Raw genomic sequence first — 17,065 nt, 5'->3', positions numbered from 1 at the left:
GCAGCGCTGATTTGTCTGACATTCAGACAGCCTGTCTCCACGTCTGTGCCAAACGAGACGCAGCGCTGCATCCTGCAGAGAGGCCGCATTGTCTCTTATGCAGGAGACAATATCAGGTTCTGCTCTATTCAAAGAGGTCTTTTTTGAAGAGACAGACAAGAAATCCTTTTTCTTTTCTTCAAGAATACAGTAAAACCACAGCAATAAATCAGAGGTGGAAAACTTACTGATGAATGGAGTCAGATTGTGGCTGTATTGAATTGCAACAACATTCCTGAACCTGAACATCAGCGAGCGAGCGGCTGTGAGTATCTGCAGTATCTGATGTCGTGGATTTGAATCTCGTCTCTCACTCTTATTATCCGAGGTGTTGATGTGGAGCTGAATGACTTGACAGATGAAGTTATACAACAGGACAGCGGTGTGTTACGACATCAGCACTGTAAATTCGAGGCAGGTGTGACAGTGATGGACAGCCTTATGACAGAGCTTTGCAAATCCTTTAATCCGTTCGTGATGCTCAGTAGGGGGCACTTGAAGCCCGTTATTGGGCAGCTTCTCCCCATCTGGCTTCTGTAAAAGACATTCATTGCCATAAGATGCTTGAAATGCTTCACAGGAGCATGAACTTTGTAACCTAAAAATCTGGTATTTTGTTTCCTCCTTAAGGTTTAGGTTTATTCAACCTTTGGCAGACTTTTCTGAACCCAAATCTTTTTTATTAAAATTGGCTAAATGTAGTAGATTCTTCAAAGAGAGTGACACAAATTGTGTTTTGCTGATAATAAACTCAATTTCTTCTGTTGTTCAATTAAAAAAAAAAATTCCAGACAGGATTACTATATTTTTATAAGAGAATGTGCAAAACTGTTTTTTTGTTGTTGTTTTTTTACATCTTTGTAAAAAAAAAAATATCATCAATATTTTAATTCAATTAAAATATTGCATGCTTACTTTGTTACTGAGCAAGGAGAAACAAAACTTTTTCTTAGTGATTTTTTTTTTATCATCTATATGTTTTGTACAAAAAGTTTACATAACCCTGCTCTAGATCATACACTCTCTATCAGACAACACATTTATGTCTTGGCTGAAACAAATTCATGCCAGAGTTTTCAGATTTTCTCTTATTTTCGTTTCCACATCATAACTATGCACTATTTTGTGTTAGAATGTTGGATAAGGTATTAATCCAGACCATTAATGGGAATACTTTAGTAAAGCATAGTTTAGATGTGAGACTTGTAAGCTTAGTCTCCCTCAATGGATTTTATATACTTCCACTTTTTTAGATCTCTTCTTGACTAAAAATTGTTTGTACCTAATACAAGTTTAGGCTACTGTATTTTTCACTGATCTTTCTGATTGACTGTGATAGATGTTAACAGCTTTTTTTTTTGCTGGGTTCAGGTCAAAAGGCACCAGTTTAGTTGAACCGTGTGTTGTGTCAGTCGGTTAACTGTATCCCTACCCCTGCGCGCTGCACCCAGTGACAGACATCCCACCTGTCAATCAGGACTGCATTCATTCATCAAGAGTGGTGTCAGGCTGCATGGGGCAGAGAAAGTGCTCGGTCCTCTTTGCATCCATCAACCTGGCTGTAAAGTGTCACATGGCATCAAATTTTTCTTAAACCGTTTACAGAATGGCCTTTTAAATTCTGCCCATGATAATCAGCGCCGGACACGTCTTTATCTTTTTCTCTGGGTCTTTCAGTCCCCACCAAGTAAAGTGGAGAATTGGCTGCAGGTGATTTTAAGTAGATCTTATCTCCTGTTAACAGAGGCATGACACCATAATGGAGCAGCGGGGTGCAATTACCTTTTAGTCCTCCACCTCCTCCTCCTTGTTCTACTTCTCTCTCTGCCTCTGCCCTCACCTCAGCCCTGCCTGACAAATTTAGATTAATGGTGGAGATAGCTAAGGATCCTGCCTACCTTTGCATTTCAGTCACTGGACTCAATGTGAGAGCGCAGCGATGTAAGCAAACATAAAAATTCAAAATAGATCATATGGACAACTTACAAGCCCAAGTGTAAATATCAGGCCTATATTTTTATGTTTCACATAAAAATATTTTTATATTATGACTAATATTACTGGTGGTAGAGATTTATTTTCTCTTTGGTATTTTTGCCACTTTCTTTTTCTGAAAAAATAGTTTTATATTTTCTTTATTTTGAATTTCTTTATTTTTCTCTTTTTTATTCTGTTTTTTCCTCCTTTTTCCCATGATGATGTAATTTCTGCATTTTGCCATTTTTATATACAATATATAATTTTTATATATTGCCTCTTTTATATTAGCCTCTTTTTTAGTACCTACTTTTCCAAGCCTCATAATTAGTTTACTGTAAATATCCATCCATCCATCCATCCATCTTCTTCCGCTTATCCGAGGTCGGGTCGCGGGGGTAGCAGCTTCAGAAGGGAGGCCCAGACTTCCCTCTCCCCAGCCACTTCTTCTAGCTCCTCCGGGGGAATCCCGAGGCGTTCCCAGGCCAGCCGAGAGACATAGTCCCTCCAGCGTGTCCTGGGTCTTCCCCGGGGCCTCCTCCCGGTGGGACGTGCCCGGAACACCTCACCAGGGAGGCGTCTAGGAGGCATCCTGACCAGATGCCCGAGCCACCTCAACTGGCTCCTCTCGATGTGAAGGAGCAGCGGCTCTACTCTGAGTCCCTCCCGGATGACTGAGCTTCTCACCCTATCTCTAAGGGAGAGCCCAGCCACCCTACGGAGAAAACCCATTTCGGCCGCTTGTATCCGCGATCTCGTTCTTTCGGTCATGACCCAAAGCTCATGACCATAGATGAGGGTGGGAACGTAGATCGACCGGTAAATCGAGAGCTTCGCTTTTTGGCTCAGCTCTCTCTTCACCACGACGGACCGGTACAGCGCCCGCTTGACAGCAGACGCTGCGCCAATCCGCCTGTCGATCTCCCGCTCCCTTCTTCCCCCATTCGTGAACAAGATCCCGAGATACTTAAACTCCTCCACTTGGGGCAGGACACCCCCCCTGACCCGGAGAAGGCACTCTACCCTTTTCCGGCTCAAGACCATGGCCTCGGATTTGGAGGCACTGATCCTCATCCCGGCCGCGTCACACTCGGCTGCGAACCGCTCCAGCGAGAGCTGCAGATCACGATCTGATGAAGCCAAAAGGACCACATCGTCTGCAAAAAGCAGAGATGAGATCCTAAGGCCACCAAATCGGATCCCCTCAACACCTTGGCTGCGCCTAGAAATTCTGTCCATGAAAGTGATGAACAGAATCGGTGACAAAGGGCAGCCCTGGCGGAGTCCAACTCTCACCGGAAACGAGCCCGACTTACTGCCGGCAATGCGGACCAGACTCTGACACCGGTCATACAGGGACCTGACAGCCCGTATCAAAGGGCCCGGTACCCCATACTCCCGGAGAACCCCCCACAGGGCTCCCCGAGGGACACGGTCGAACGCCTTCTCCAGGTCCACAAAACACATGTAGACTGGTTGGGCGAACTCCCATGCACCCTCCAGGACCCTGCCGAGGGTGTAGAGCTGGTCCAGCGTTCCACGACCAGGACGAAAACCACACTGCTCTTCCTGAATCCGAGGTTCGACTATCCGACGGACCCTCCTCTCCAGGACCCCTGAATAGACCTTGCCAGGGAGGCTTAAGAGTGTGACCCCTCTATAATTGGAGCACACCCTCCGGTCCCCCTTTTTGAACAGGGGGACCACCACCCCAGTCTGCCAATCCAGGGGAACTGCCCCCGATGTCCATGCGACATTGCAGAGTCGCGTCAACCAACACAACCCTACAACATCCAGAGCCTTAAGAAACTCCGGGCGGATCTCATCCACCCCCGGGGCCCTGCCACCGAGGAGCTTTTTAACCACCTCGGCGACCTCGTCCCCAGAGATTGGAGAGCCCAACCCAGAGTCCCCAGGCTCCGCTTCCTCAGTGGAAGGCATGTTGGTGGGATTGAGGAGGTCTTCGAAGTACTCTGCCCACCGGCCCACAACGTCCCGAGTAGAGGTCAGCAGCACACCATCCCCACTATAAACAGTGTTGGTGCTGCACCGCTTCCCCCCCCTGAGACGCCGGATGGTGGACCAGAATCGCCTCGAAGCCGTACGGAAGTCTTTCTCCATGGCCTCTCCAAACTCCTCCCACGCCCGGGTTTTTGCCTCAGCAACTGCCCGAGCCGCATGCCGCTTCGCCCGCCGGTACCCATCAGCTGCTTCCGGAGTCCCACAGGCCAAAAAGGCCCGATAGGACTCCTTCTTCAGCCTGACGGCATCCCTCACCGAAGGTGTCCACCAGCGGGTTCGAGGGTTGCCGCCGCGACAGGCACCGACAACCTTGCGGCCACAGCTCCGATCGGCCGCCTCGACAATGGAGGCACGGAACACGGTCCACTCAGACTCCATGTCCCCCACCTCCCCCGGGACGTGTTCGAAGTTTTGCCGGAGATGGGAGTTAAAGCTCCGTCTCACAGGGGATTCCGCCAGACGTTCCCAGCAGACCCTCACAACACGTTTGGGCCTGCCAGGTCTGACCGGCTTTCGCCCCCACCACCGGAGCCAACTCACCACCAGGTAGTGGTCAGTGGACAGCTCCGCACCTCTCTTCACCCGAGTGTCCAAGACATACGGCCGCAGATCCGATGAAACGATGACAAAGTCGATCATCGAACTGCGGCCTAGGGTGTCCTGGTGCCAAGTGCACATATGGACACCCTTATGCTTGAACATGGTGTTCGTTATGGACAATCCATGGCGAGCACAGAAGTCCAGCAACAGAACACCGCTCGAGTTCAGGTCGGGCGGGCCGTTCCTCCCAACCACGCCCCTCCAGGTCTCACTGTCATTGCCCACGTGAGCGTTGAAGTCCCCCAGCAGAACAAGGGAGTCCCCAGGAGGAGCACTCTCCAGTACCCCCTCTAAGGACTCCAAAAAGGGTGGGTAATCTGAACTGTCGTTCGGCCCGTAAGCACAAACGACAGTCAGAACCCGTCCCCCCACCCGTAGGCGGAGGGATGCTACCCTCTCGTTCACCGGGGTAAACCCCAACGTACAGGCGCCGAGATGGGGAGCAACAAGTATGCCCACTCCTGCCCGACGCCTCTCACCTTGGGCAACTCCAGAGTGGAAGTATGTCCAGCCCCTCTCAAGGAGACTGGTTCCAGAACCAGAGCCGTGCGTCGAGGTGAGACCGACTATTTCTAGCCGGAACCTCTCGACCTCACGCACTAGCTCCGGCTCCTTCCCCACCAGAGAGGTGACATTCCACGTCCCAAGAGCCAGTTTCTGCAACCGAGGATCGGACCGCCAGGGTCCCCTCCCTCTGCTGCCACCCATCCCACACTGCACCCGACCCCTTTGGCCCCTCCCACGGGTGGTGGGCCCATGGGAGGGGGGGCCCATGTTTCCTCTTCGGGCTGAGCCCGGCCGGGCTCCATGGGTAAAAGCCCGGCCACCAGACGCTCGCCATCGTGCCCCCCCTCCAGGCCTGGCTCCAGAGTGGGGCCCCGGTGACCCGCGTCCGGGCGAGGGAACACCAAGTCCAAAGTTTTCCTTCATCATTGGGGTCTTTGGGCTGCTCTTTGTCTGGTCCCTCACCTAGGACCTGTCTGCCTTGGGTGACCCTACCAGGGGCATGAAGCCCCAGACAGCATAGCTCCTAGGATCATTGGGACACTCAAACCCCTCCACCACGATAAGGTGGCAGCCCATGGAGGAGTACTGTAAATATCTTGTGTTATAAAATACTATGAAAATGAGAGAAAATTTGCTTTTGTAAACATTTTCTCTAAGAAGGAGCAGTTCAAGTATATTGAATTACCAATTTAATGAACCGGTTATATGAAACATAGAAATTCAAGCCCAGGTATTTTTACAAAGTGGTTTTCCTTAAAAAAAATTATTTGTAACGCTATTGGTGTTTCTATATTAGTGTCTATATGTATGTTTTAAACTCACCTTTCATTATTATACTTATTCATACCACTCACAGGTATGAAATCAGCTCCCAGAGGTGAACTGGACCGCAGTCCTCCATCAGCCCTGCAGCCTGAGGTGTCCGTTTCACAGGCTTCTGTGATGCCAGGCCTGGAAGGATAAGGTTTCACAGGTACAAAAGTTTCTACTTTAATCCTATCATGCAGAGTGAATGGTCAGGGCTTAGGGCTCCTGCTTTAATCCATTGGTTTATTCTCCATCCTGGTGATCTCTGAGGTGGAGAGTTTGCAGGGAGGAAGAGATTACTCGCCCGTCGCTGATTTTATTCAATCAATGTTTGCACAGCAAACAAGAGGTCTGCACTGCGGTGCACCCAGAAGAAGACAGAAATCTCCTCTAGATGCTGTCGGTAGTATTCAGAACATAAGCTTTAATGTTATGTTAAATTATGTTTACTATTGCTCTTTAGTGTTCATTAATTAACAGAAAATGATTGAGTACTTGATTTATTTCAGTAGTTCAATTCAGAAAGTGAAACTCATATAGAGTCACACAGAGCGTAAAATACTTAAATACGTGCTTTTTATTGTTCAAGAACACTTTTTTATATGTTTGAATAAGTGTTATTTAAATGTTACAGCTAAGGAAAACACCAAATTTAATTTCTCTGAAAGCTATAATATTCCATAAATCCAATTAATGCGACAATGATGTGTTGTGGCCATGTTACAACTCTCTCAGTGATGGAGCAGACGGTCTGACTTCACAGTTGTCCAGTCAGTAACACCTTCCACAACAAACACAACCCTAAAATGAAGATGATTGATCAGAGTGATGTGTACAAGCATAATAATAATAATAAGAAGAAAAAGTGTGATAGAAGAAAAGTGATATGCTTCTTAACTGCATTCTTTGCAATATTTCATGTGAAAGAAGTCACAACTAAACGTGTGGTTTTGATTTTATTTTATTTTACTGAACATGGTTTTCATGTTTGAAACCCGACACTGTGTGTAAATACCCCATACAGATTCTTTTCTACTTTTGCTCATCTCTCAGATGTTTGTTGGTGAAACATATTTTAATATCTGACAAAGAAAAACCTGTGTAAGTAAAAAATGCAATAATTGAATATTGTTTTATTTATTAAGTGATTACAAGTCAGTTTAATCGACAGGGAACGATGCAAATAAAATACTTATTTAACTTGTTTTTTAGAGAGCTGAACTCATTTTCACTATCCACACCAAGGCTTGAACAGAAACGAACAGTTTGACAACATATATGGGGTTACAAAAAACAATGCTTTAAGCCCTGATCTAAAGAAATGTAACTGAAAAAAAAACATTGATATTGAGCAGTGTGTAAAAGGTTTATCGACTCCAGCAAACCAGAGTAGGAGCAATTGTCCACAAAAGGAGAAAACAGGAAATGGTGGTCAACGTTTCCATGAGTGGTCAGTCAAATAAATTACTCCAGGAGCGCAGGTAACAAAAATCCCTGGAGGAAAACATCTGCCAATCTGTTTACTACCTTTGCTACCTCCATTAATTAATTGTAGTTTGATACAGGTCACATTTATGGAGGATAAAAATATTCATAAAAATATCTAACAAACTGGTTACACTTAAAACACCTTAGAAAACATGGTTGATGTTGCCCTCTATGAACAGACCATAAATGTCTTTGATTTATTGTAGAAAGCAGACGTTCCCAGAAATTTAATACATATTCACTCTGACAGCAACAAAGCAAATTGCTTCATCCTTCTGCAGGTTCCTTGAAGTGTGAAACTTGAAGGAAGAGTAGCTCTTTTGAAGGCAGGTAGAAGGCGTTGCAGGCCTGAGAGGTGCTGGAAAGGGCATGTCCAAACAGACTTTAGTCCCTGAGTGATGGGCCACGGGAAAAGGTAACGGGACACCTTGGCCTTGCTCTGATGTCAATACAGTCATGTGAATCCCAGCTGTGAGCGCGGAAGAAGGTCCAGGAGACAATAGCAGGATCTGTTTGAGCTTTCACAGAATCAACAAGCTTTATTGCTGTCACTGCAATTTGTTAGCAGAGAATGTTTGTTTCTACCTTTTAAAAGAAATAAGATGTGAAGTTTCACTTTATCTCTTATTGCAGATGTTTTAAGCTGGAAAGGTAAAGATAAAATGTAGGACAGAAATATCTTTTCAAAGGTCCTATCTTATTAGAATAGGTAGGTTTGCTGTAGTTCCCTACAGTTGGATTTGATAAAGATGTTCCAGAAGCCTGATATCAGCTTTAATAAACGAGGTCTGATCATTGTCCTGCTGGAAAACTCAAATGCATCCAAGTTCTAGCCAAGACAGACAAAAACATGGATCCAGTTCTCTGCCTATATTCTTCCACTCATTTTGTCCTTATATACATCAGCCCCACAGCATGATGCCACCACCTCCATGCTCGGCAGTCGGCACAACATTCAAAGGTTTATAGGGCTCGCCTTGACTCCTGCAAGGCGAGCCCTTGCAGGAGTCAAGGGCTCACCTTGACTCCTGCAGGTCATTGGCAGGTTTGAGTCTTGGTGGTTCCTGGACTGGTTTTCTCCCAAAACAATATGTTTTGGATTGAAATGGTATTTTAAGCTTAAATAGCTTCACTGATAGACAAACTCCTTTCTGTGCAGCTTGCACACAACAATAGTCTTTTTGTAACTTCCAGTTGGTTGGAAGCATCTTTTTTATCTGTCACTGTTTGTAAGATTTACAAGTGTCCCAGAACCATGGGAATACAAAGGTTCTGGATGGAACCAAAAAAAAACTGTAATAACATTTTTAACACATCAAAATCTATGTAATTAGTTAATCAAAATTAACTTGTTAAAGTCCCGAGCCTGCATTATATATATATATATATATAAAGGGTCATTGGATGTTTGCACACTCTCATTGTTAGCATGAATTAATTTTGGGGGCTTTTAAAGATTTACTAGGATAAAAAGCAAGAATCGGGTTCACAAGTTTAAATTCAATTTTCATTTTATTTAATCGACAAGTTCAAAATGATACACACGGGCTTAAATACATACAGACACCACAGCTAATATCTGGCTATATCCTTTTGCAAATTGCTGAGAAAGTACATATCATTTTATGTCAAGAGTTTGTTTTAATTCTGGTTGGTTGTATAACTGTTCTTTTTACTGCAATTGGTAGGGTTCATTCAAACTGGCTGAACAGACCCAGCAGGTTCCTCAGTGTAATCTACCAAGTCTGATAGAGACGAATAATTGTGTTTTTGGAAGACCCAATCTGTCATGCCCAAATGGCAGAAAATGGTGGTAGGGTTCAGGAACCAGCCTAGTTTAAGCATGTCCGTCTCACCTGTCTCTGTGTCCGCAGGAAAAGGAGCTTAACATTAACATGGACTGAAAGAGTTTAGACCAAGAAAGAAGCAAATGCTCTAAAATTGACGCCTTTAAACCTTTATCTCCATGAATAATAATCATGCATTGTCAAGAAAGATCCCAGGAACTTATTGGTGACAACTAAAAAAAGTGGCTCCTCAGGAGGATTAATGGCTTTAAACAGGTTTAATGTACAAATTTGCACTAAGAACAATGTCTAATGGAACAACTCCAAACTGTGCAAGAAAAAAAATTCCCTGTGGTCACCCACCTTCACTTTAGAGGGGTAAGATGTCCTTCTTTGATGTGTTACAGTGGCTCTTTATCCAAATAATATTAATTGTGCAATGCTTGGCATAACATATTTCCATATAAAGGCTGTTCCTAGTAAACAGGGACCCAGCGATGCCTCAGCAGTGGCATTTGACAGATGTTGACTCCTTGCAATTGCATCATATCTCAGAGAGAGGGCAGCAAACATCAGTGAATACCATTACCTTGTTACTGCTTTCAATCAATTAATTTTATTTTCTTTAGAAAACAATTTTATATTAAACAGAAAAAAAAACAATGGGTAGAAATTGCTTTCATCCAAAGAGATGCAAACAGATGCATGCATATTGTTGATTAGCAATATCAGCTGATGCTGGTTTGACTGTTATTTTATTCTGAAAGAGATAGAAAGGTATTACTTTGCACTAAGAACTATTGTATTGTTCATATATAAAATAAATACGTTTTAAAGAATGTCTCGTGTATATTTTATGTGAAAAATATAGAATAAAACGATTAATTTGACTTCTCACTCTTTGAATTAATTAACTTAAAACTGAAATACAATCAAACATTCTGTCTAGAATGTCAAAACTGAATACAATAAATCAAATCCTGCACATTGTGCATCAAGCAAGCTGTGCATTCATTCTTTTCTGTACACCACCATGATCTGTAATAATCTATCACAGTAAGTTTTCCCAGAAAGTTGCTAGGAAACGTGAAAGTGTCACTGGTGTGATTATCACTAGTACATCATGATCTCCTTAGGAGCGTCCTCTGTGGGCCTCTCCTGTTCCCGTCTGTGGGTGTAGGCTGCGTGGTCGTACAGGTAGATGAACAAGATGGCCAGCAGAGAGAGCACCGCGTAAGGGATGAGCAGGAAATACCCAAGCCTCACCTCCAACCTTTTGTGAGTCAGCTTCACGTTGGAAATATCAGCAATGCTGGGAACCAATTCCTCTTGCATTTTGGTCAGAAGGAGGTTCAGCACGTAAATGATGATCACCAGAACAGACAAGCACGCTGCAGATAGAAAAGATTGCATTCAGCTCAACTTCACATCATCCTGATTTAATGCAGTTTATTACAAAAGTATACCTACACACTAAGTTTTTCCACGTACATAACACCACGTCTTTAATGCATCTCATGTAGGTTCTAATTTAAGTTGTAACTTTATTCATGGTTTCCCTCTGTAGGCCTTAGATCCTGTTTTAGTTTGAAAGTGTAGTTCCTGTTGCGGGCTTTACTCCATTTACTTCCTGTCTCGGTGGTATTTTCTTATTTTTGTGTTAGGGTTCGTTCTCATTGCCCAAGCATATTTTCTGGTTTCTGCTATTTTCTGATTTACTTCACTTAAAGCTAGCTTTCTTTTTTACGATTTCTAACCACAAATGTCCCATTGATATATAATAAAATATTCTCTGCGATCTCGGTCAAAATGAGCAGCTGCAGTTTCATTCATAAATGCATTAAAAGACTAACACTGTTAACTATCACTTAGCTTTTGACAATTAAAATACCAAAAACAACAATGGATTAAAAACCTAATTAATTCTGTTCTAGCTGTCTATTAATTTAGAAGTTTTAATAAGTACCAGACCACAACCTGTTATAAACATTTACCTGATTTTCACTTCAAGATTCAACCTCCCAGCATTTATATTCACACGTCATTTTTTCCTATAATTCCTCAACTTATGTTTTCATTGCCTAAAGATTTTTATGAAAGTTTTTTTATGCTCTCATCTTTGGCTTGCTTCCACCTGCATTATGCTCCTCCCCACTTCCACACCACGTTACGCTCATCGTCCAGCCAGTCAGCTTTGAGGTAAGGCCTTGTTTTCATAGGTTTGCAGTTGTGCCAATCTCTTTCAGTTGTTAGATTATTGATTAAACATGAAATAATCAAAGTTTAGGATCATATTTTAATTTTATTCAGGGGTGTGAGATTAAAGAGGTGAAATACAAATGCTTGTTTGACCTATGCTGTCACACTTCTTCCACTTCACTATTATTTACTGTGAACATAAAATCGAAACAAGATCCTCAGGCTCTTGTGGTGTATGAATACTGTTGCGATGCACCTAATTGTAGCACCACTCACCGCTGATGGAGGAGCAGGTATAAATCCCGTTAGGGCCCATGTAGGTCTCGTAAGGGTTACTGACGCTGTTGTAGAATGAGATGAGGATGCTCAGGGCAGAAGTCAGGAAACAAACAGCCAGCAGGCCCACACACAGACCGTGGAGAACCAGAGGAGTTATTTTTATGGCTGACAATGCTGGAAACACTGCAGATAGACATAAAATATGAGACTGGTAGGTCCTGTAATGCATCCGTATTTAACAAATACACAATAATCAAATTAGATTGAAACTTATTTTGAATTGATTATCCTTTTAAGATCTTAAACTTTTACAGAATACAGCCCTTTTTTATAGTTTGTCATCTTAAGGGATACAAGTGTTACGCAACTTATATTCCTTAATAGCCCAAGAATAATTACCTGAAAATGCTTCCTCACTGCCAAAGCTGGGGCAGGTGTTTCTTACTAAATTTCCACTGAAAAGGCCCATCGTTATTTCTGCACTTCCATTATTGGTCCCAAATCCTTCGCAATCCATTAACGTTTTAGACCATGTCGTGGACATGGCATACCCAAGCAAACCGATAGATATGGCAGTGAGCAGCGCGCTCAAAAGAAAATACAGAATCTTTGTTGAAGATGGCATTTTTCTCTATTTTCCAGATGTTCTTGATAAAATCCAAGCGTCTCTTCAGGCAAACACCTCTGAAGCTTAGAAAAAGGAAAAGGAACCCCTTTTCAGTCTTCTGTGAGCACTATGCATTGGTTGGCTCTCCTGGGTGGAGTGAAATGTGGACTCAGGGGTCATAAAATCTCCTGTTTATGACTGTGACCTTTGGAGTGACAAGAGGAAAGACTGAGGTGGTTGTCATAGGAGAAACAGTTTCACCAAAACATGATAACGTCGTCACATCAGTGAAGAGCGTGTGAAATAAAGATCATATCAGCAGTCTCTATGTAATTCAGGGATTGTCTTATTTAGGAATAAGAAAAATTATGCTGTCACTTTGACTGTATATCATCAAAAAAATGTTAAACTAAAATTCACTTTGAAGCTACTTTTATGGATATATGTTTCTTGTCTTGGATTCAAAGTCCTGTTCTTTATATACTCATAAAATCAGATTAATAATTTACTTTATTCTAAAAAAAAGTTACTGGAAGACTAGTGATCATTGAATCATATAAATGCGTCACTCTTGATGGCTCTAAAACCATGATTATGTGATCACAGAGGCTGTAAAGGAATAATAATAGAAGTGCAGCCATGAAGACAAACATTGAATAAAGGACATTGAAAGAGAAAAGCAATTTTCATGTTTTGTTTTGTACTTTATCCAGCAGAGAACCATCCAAGAGGAATCCTGGCAGGAAACTTAACAAAATTAGAATTTGCCAGCACAAATTATGTAACATTCAGGTCAGACATTTAATTTGGCTAATTTAAGAACTGAAAAACACAAAAAAATAATTTGAATACAAAACTTTACTAAAACATGAAGTGCATTTTTACCTTAATTTTTACTCAAACTATTTAATAACTTGAAGTAATGAGGCTTTAACCATTCTATTTTAGTATGAGGTGGACTTTAGACCAGTTATGGGCAACATTTTCCGGTTCATTGGTGGAAAATAGATTTGATAATAAACTTAGTCATGATTTTTATGAGCCACTGGTGACAACAACCATTACAACTCATATTGTAAATATAACTACAGTACATGTCACACTGTATTTTCTTGTAGTCTTTATTGTTTTATGGAAGTCATCAAGATTGTGCACCTCAATTGGAGCCTCAAACCATCACACTACCACCAATAATGTTTGACTGTAGGTATGATGGTCTTTGGTTTGTGATTTTCCCTTTGATGTCATTTCTACCCAGTCTTTTTTTAATATTTTTTTTAACCAAGGCAAGTATAGACTGTGGTATTAGAGATGTTGTTCTTGTTTTTTTGTGTGTGTGAGTTGGTGATTCATTGATGCCCTCTTGGATTAAATTTGGTAGATTGGCCACTTCTGGAAAAGTTTCTTCATTGATCCATGTTTTCTCCATTTATCCATAATAGCTCTTGGTCCTTTTCCCAACATCTACTCAGAGCAGCTTGATTCAGCTCTGCTCACTTATATTGGTTTTCCACTAGTAACAGATACGTGGCACCAGCCTCCTTTTAAGTACCTTCTTCATTGGGGATCCAAGTGTACGAGTCATGGTGAAAATGTGACTTCAGAAGACAGTCAATCAATGATTGGTTACAGGGCAGAGTCACTGGTTCTATCACACTCTCCTGTTCTTCTCTACCCAAAGACTTTCTTCTTTTTTGAGTCAGACATAAAGACTGGCAGACTGTTCAACATTGCTTCCATGTTCACATTGTTGTGTTTATGTTGTGTACAGATCACTTCACACTAGTTAGACTCAGGACTGCCCAAGTACATGACAACCCCACCCACTATAAATTGTAATGGAACCCCATCTGAACCATGTAGAGTTGAGCGGAGTTGAGTCACGCTGTAGAGGTACTAGTGAAAAGGGCCAAGTGTGATTCGCTGGAGTCTCATAGCCTTAGAAATTACTTTGTAACTATTTTCATGCTAGTAGATGTCAATGAAATATATTCTTGAATGTTTTTCAGGGCCTGATGCATTACATTTTAAGACCTTGTAGTCTTTATGTTGTCTAGCAGATTAAGAAGATTTATAATTACACAGGTCTGATAGCAATCAGGCTTTGGTGTGCCTAACAAAAGTAAACCACAAAATGTGATTAGTCACAGTCAATTCGTCAATTTAACCATGGGGCAGTGGCTTTTACACATACAGTAGGTTGGTTGGGATAGTTCTTTTTCACTTAATAAAATCCTAATACAAAAATGACATTTTGTATTTACTTTGTATTGCTTTCTAAAAAAATAAAAAACTGTAAGCATTATATTCCTTTAAATAATGAGTCAAACAGATCTGATCTAAAAAGAAATATAGAAAATGGTCTAAATACACATATGATTAATGGATCTTTATAAACAAAATAATACATTTAAGAAAAAGACATATTTAGAGGAAACATAATGTAAACAAAACAAATGCAAGACACTTCTTGGATTGAATTAGAATCAATCAGTTTGAAAAGCATAGATCTTTAGGTCAAACCCCAAATAAAATCTGTAATTAAAAGATCACAATTGAGGATGAACTGGCTGGTTTTGATGTTGTAATACAACTGTTCACCAGCAGGTGACACCCTATCCCGGCAGCCTGGTTGTTGTAGCTGACAGGCAGCTTCTGTTGTGTTGGAGTAAATCTCTAACTCCACCTTCTCCACTGACAGGCGGCAACACTGAACCTCTGCCTCGCCTCTTCCCGACAATCTGCTCTCAGGACTTAATATTCAAAGCCATAAGGGTGAGTTGTATGTTTTGACTTCGTCATTTCGTCTCTAAAAATCACGCTGGTGTTAATTAACCTAGCAGGGAACGTCATCATTTCAACAGCGTGTTGCTCCGTCTTACCTGTCCTTTACGCACCGCGGCAGTCAGCGGCGTGCTGATTTTTTTTTCTCCCTTGTGAAGCCTCCATTTCAGGTGTGTTTGTTGCTTTAATGCTTGAGTCAACCGGTCTATCGGTTTGGTTCGCCTTGTTTATATTTTTGGAACCGTTTTCCTGTCAACCTGCAGCGTCTCCGGTCAGCCTGGTGCGTCAAAGTAGGTTATTGGCTCAAGCTTTTGGAGTTTCTCCTGCCTGCATTCCGTGTTTTCCTATTCTGTCTGTTTTTTGCCTTATTTCCAGTCAAACATGCTTGTATTCCTCATATTCTGACCCTGACTCGGGTTTTGATTGAGCTTCAGTTGAGCCACTTCCAACATGTCGGTGAGCTGCGGGTGGATTGATAGATAAGCCATGAGTTATTTCTCCTCTTTACTGCAAGAGTTAGCTGAGGATTTATGTTTTTTTTCCTTTTTCTTTTTGCTCATCATGGATGGCTGTGTGACATGTATTAATCCCTTTAGGCGTGCTCTGTAGCAGGGGAGGTCAGAGGTCAGGGGCAGCAACAGATCAGCATCCTTGTTGCAGACTGCCTGCAGTGCACAACTGGATAAACAGTGAATAATGTGCCCCAAGATTCATATTTCTCTTTGCATTTTGTATGTCTCTTTGCAACATTTTCTGGAGAGTTGTATGTTAACGCAAGCAGGCATTTAGAAAACTTTCAAATGATGGCAACTTGATGTGTGCAGGCTAAAAATTAAGACAGCTGCAACATTTTAAAGGCTGGTTTCTGGGATAAATGATGTCCCTTAGTTCACATGGCAAACTGGGAAGAGATGTTGCCTAAAAGACTATATTTTTTTAGATCTTTTGGTGCAGCGTACAACAAATTTATGCATGTTTTTTTTTTTTAATCTATGCACTGTAGAGATTTTAATTGGCCAATTTGCTGGGATTCCTACATATTTTGTTTTTGTAAAGATCCAAGTCCTTTTTAACCTATGTTGAAGTAATGAAGTTTACTATGAATTTCTGGCAGATAATAATCTACACTGGTTAGTCTGGAAACTGCAAAAGCCAAAGACTCTAAGCAAGAAATGTAGGAAGGAAAATGGATGAATAGATAGTTTATTGGATGGAAAAAAGGATGAATGAATTGATGTATCTTTCAGACAATGTTATGCTGTCTGTAATAGTCTGAAAATCTAAATATTTTTCTATATTCTGTTTCTATTTCTTCATACTAATTCAGGACTAGAACCTCACTTAATAAAATTGAAGATTTTTTCAGACTTTCTCCTTGATCTGCTTTGATCAGGTGGCCTGCAGGACAGAAGCTGAAAAATCTGTTAAAAGCTAAGTTTTCTGACCTTTTCAATGTAAAGTGTCCTTATTCATGTATATGACATTGATGAATTATCCTTCGTTTAGTACATTGTGATTTTCTTATTTTTTTCTCGTGTATTACTCCGTATTTAAATCTTATTTGAACAACCTCTGTACTCAACCCTTTCCTGCTGTTCTACTTTGAGAATTAAATACCTTGAGATGGAATGAGCTCTTTATTGTCATGCAGAGTTGCTGCTAAATTACTTTGAATAAATCTGTTAGTCAACCTGACATGGGCAATTACTGCAGATTAAACCAGGGTTGCTTTCTGAATGAGAAAATGAGAGAGGAATTCATGCTTATAATTGGCTGCGATTAAGTTGCATCGGCTCTGAAAATAAGAAATTATTGATGAGAAGCACATTTAGAGGGAGACGGACCTGACTTCTCCTCCTCAGGGCTAATATCAAAGCTGACTACTGAGCATTTTCAATTTGAATTAGCGACTTTATTATCAGTGACGCCTTGGTTTGAATATCTTCATCTTCCATTCTGTCTTCACAGT

The 17,065-nt window shown here is 41.7% G+C and overlaps 2 protein-coding genes across 5 annotated transcripts in view; one reads left to right on the top strand and one right to left on the bottom strand.

Annotated features, from left to right (window-relative positions):
• Positions 1-8,933: 8,933 nt before the first annotated feature.
• Positions 8,934-12,484, bottom strand: clrn3 (clarin 3). Its single transcript, XM_032573531.1, has 3 exons — positions 12,105-12,484; positions 11,703-11,888; positions 8,934-10,618 (listed from the first exon to the last, which is right to left on the bottom strand). Exons 1-3 carry the CDS (start codon positions 12,328-12,330, stop codon positions 10,341-10,343), a joined length of 690 nt encoding a protein of 229 aa, XP_032429422.1. The 5' UTR covers positions 12,331-12,484; the 3' UTR covers positions 8,934-10,340.
• A 2,500-nt stretch (positions 12,485-14,984) lies between these two features.
• ptprea (protein tyrosine phosphatase receptor type Ea) overlaps positions 14,985-17,065 on the top strand; it is a 68,949-nt gene continuing 66,868 nt past the window's right edge. For 2 of the 4 annotated variants that reach the window (XM_032573464.1, XM_032573460.1), the window contains exon 1: positions 14,985-15,087. The gene's annotated coding sequence lies outside the window, so the exon portion shown is untranslated. The other 2 variants (XM_032573461.1, XM_032573462.1) reach the window with 2 other exon arrangements.

The sequence above is a fragment of the Xiphophorus hellerii genome, chromosome 10 (genome assembly GCF_003331165.1).
Source record: "Xiphophorus hellerii strain 12219 chromosome 10, Xiphophorus_hellerii-4.1, whole genome shotgun sequence".
In the NCBI taxonomy this organism is placed as follows: domain Eukaryota; kingdom Metazoa; phylum Chordata; class Actinopteri; order Cyprinodontiformes; family Poeciliidae; genus Xiphophorus; species Xiphophorus hellerii.
This window is presented reverse-complemented; position numbering and strand designations above follow the sequence as displayed.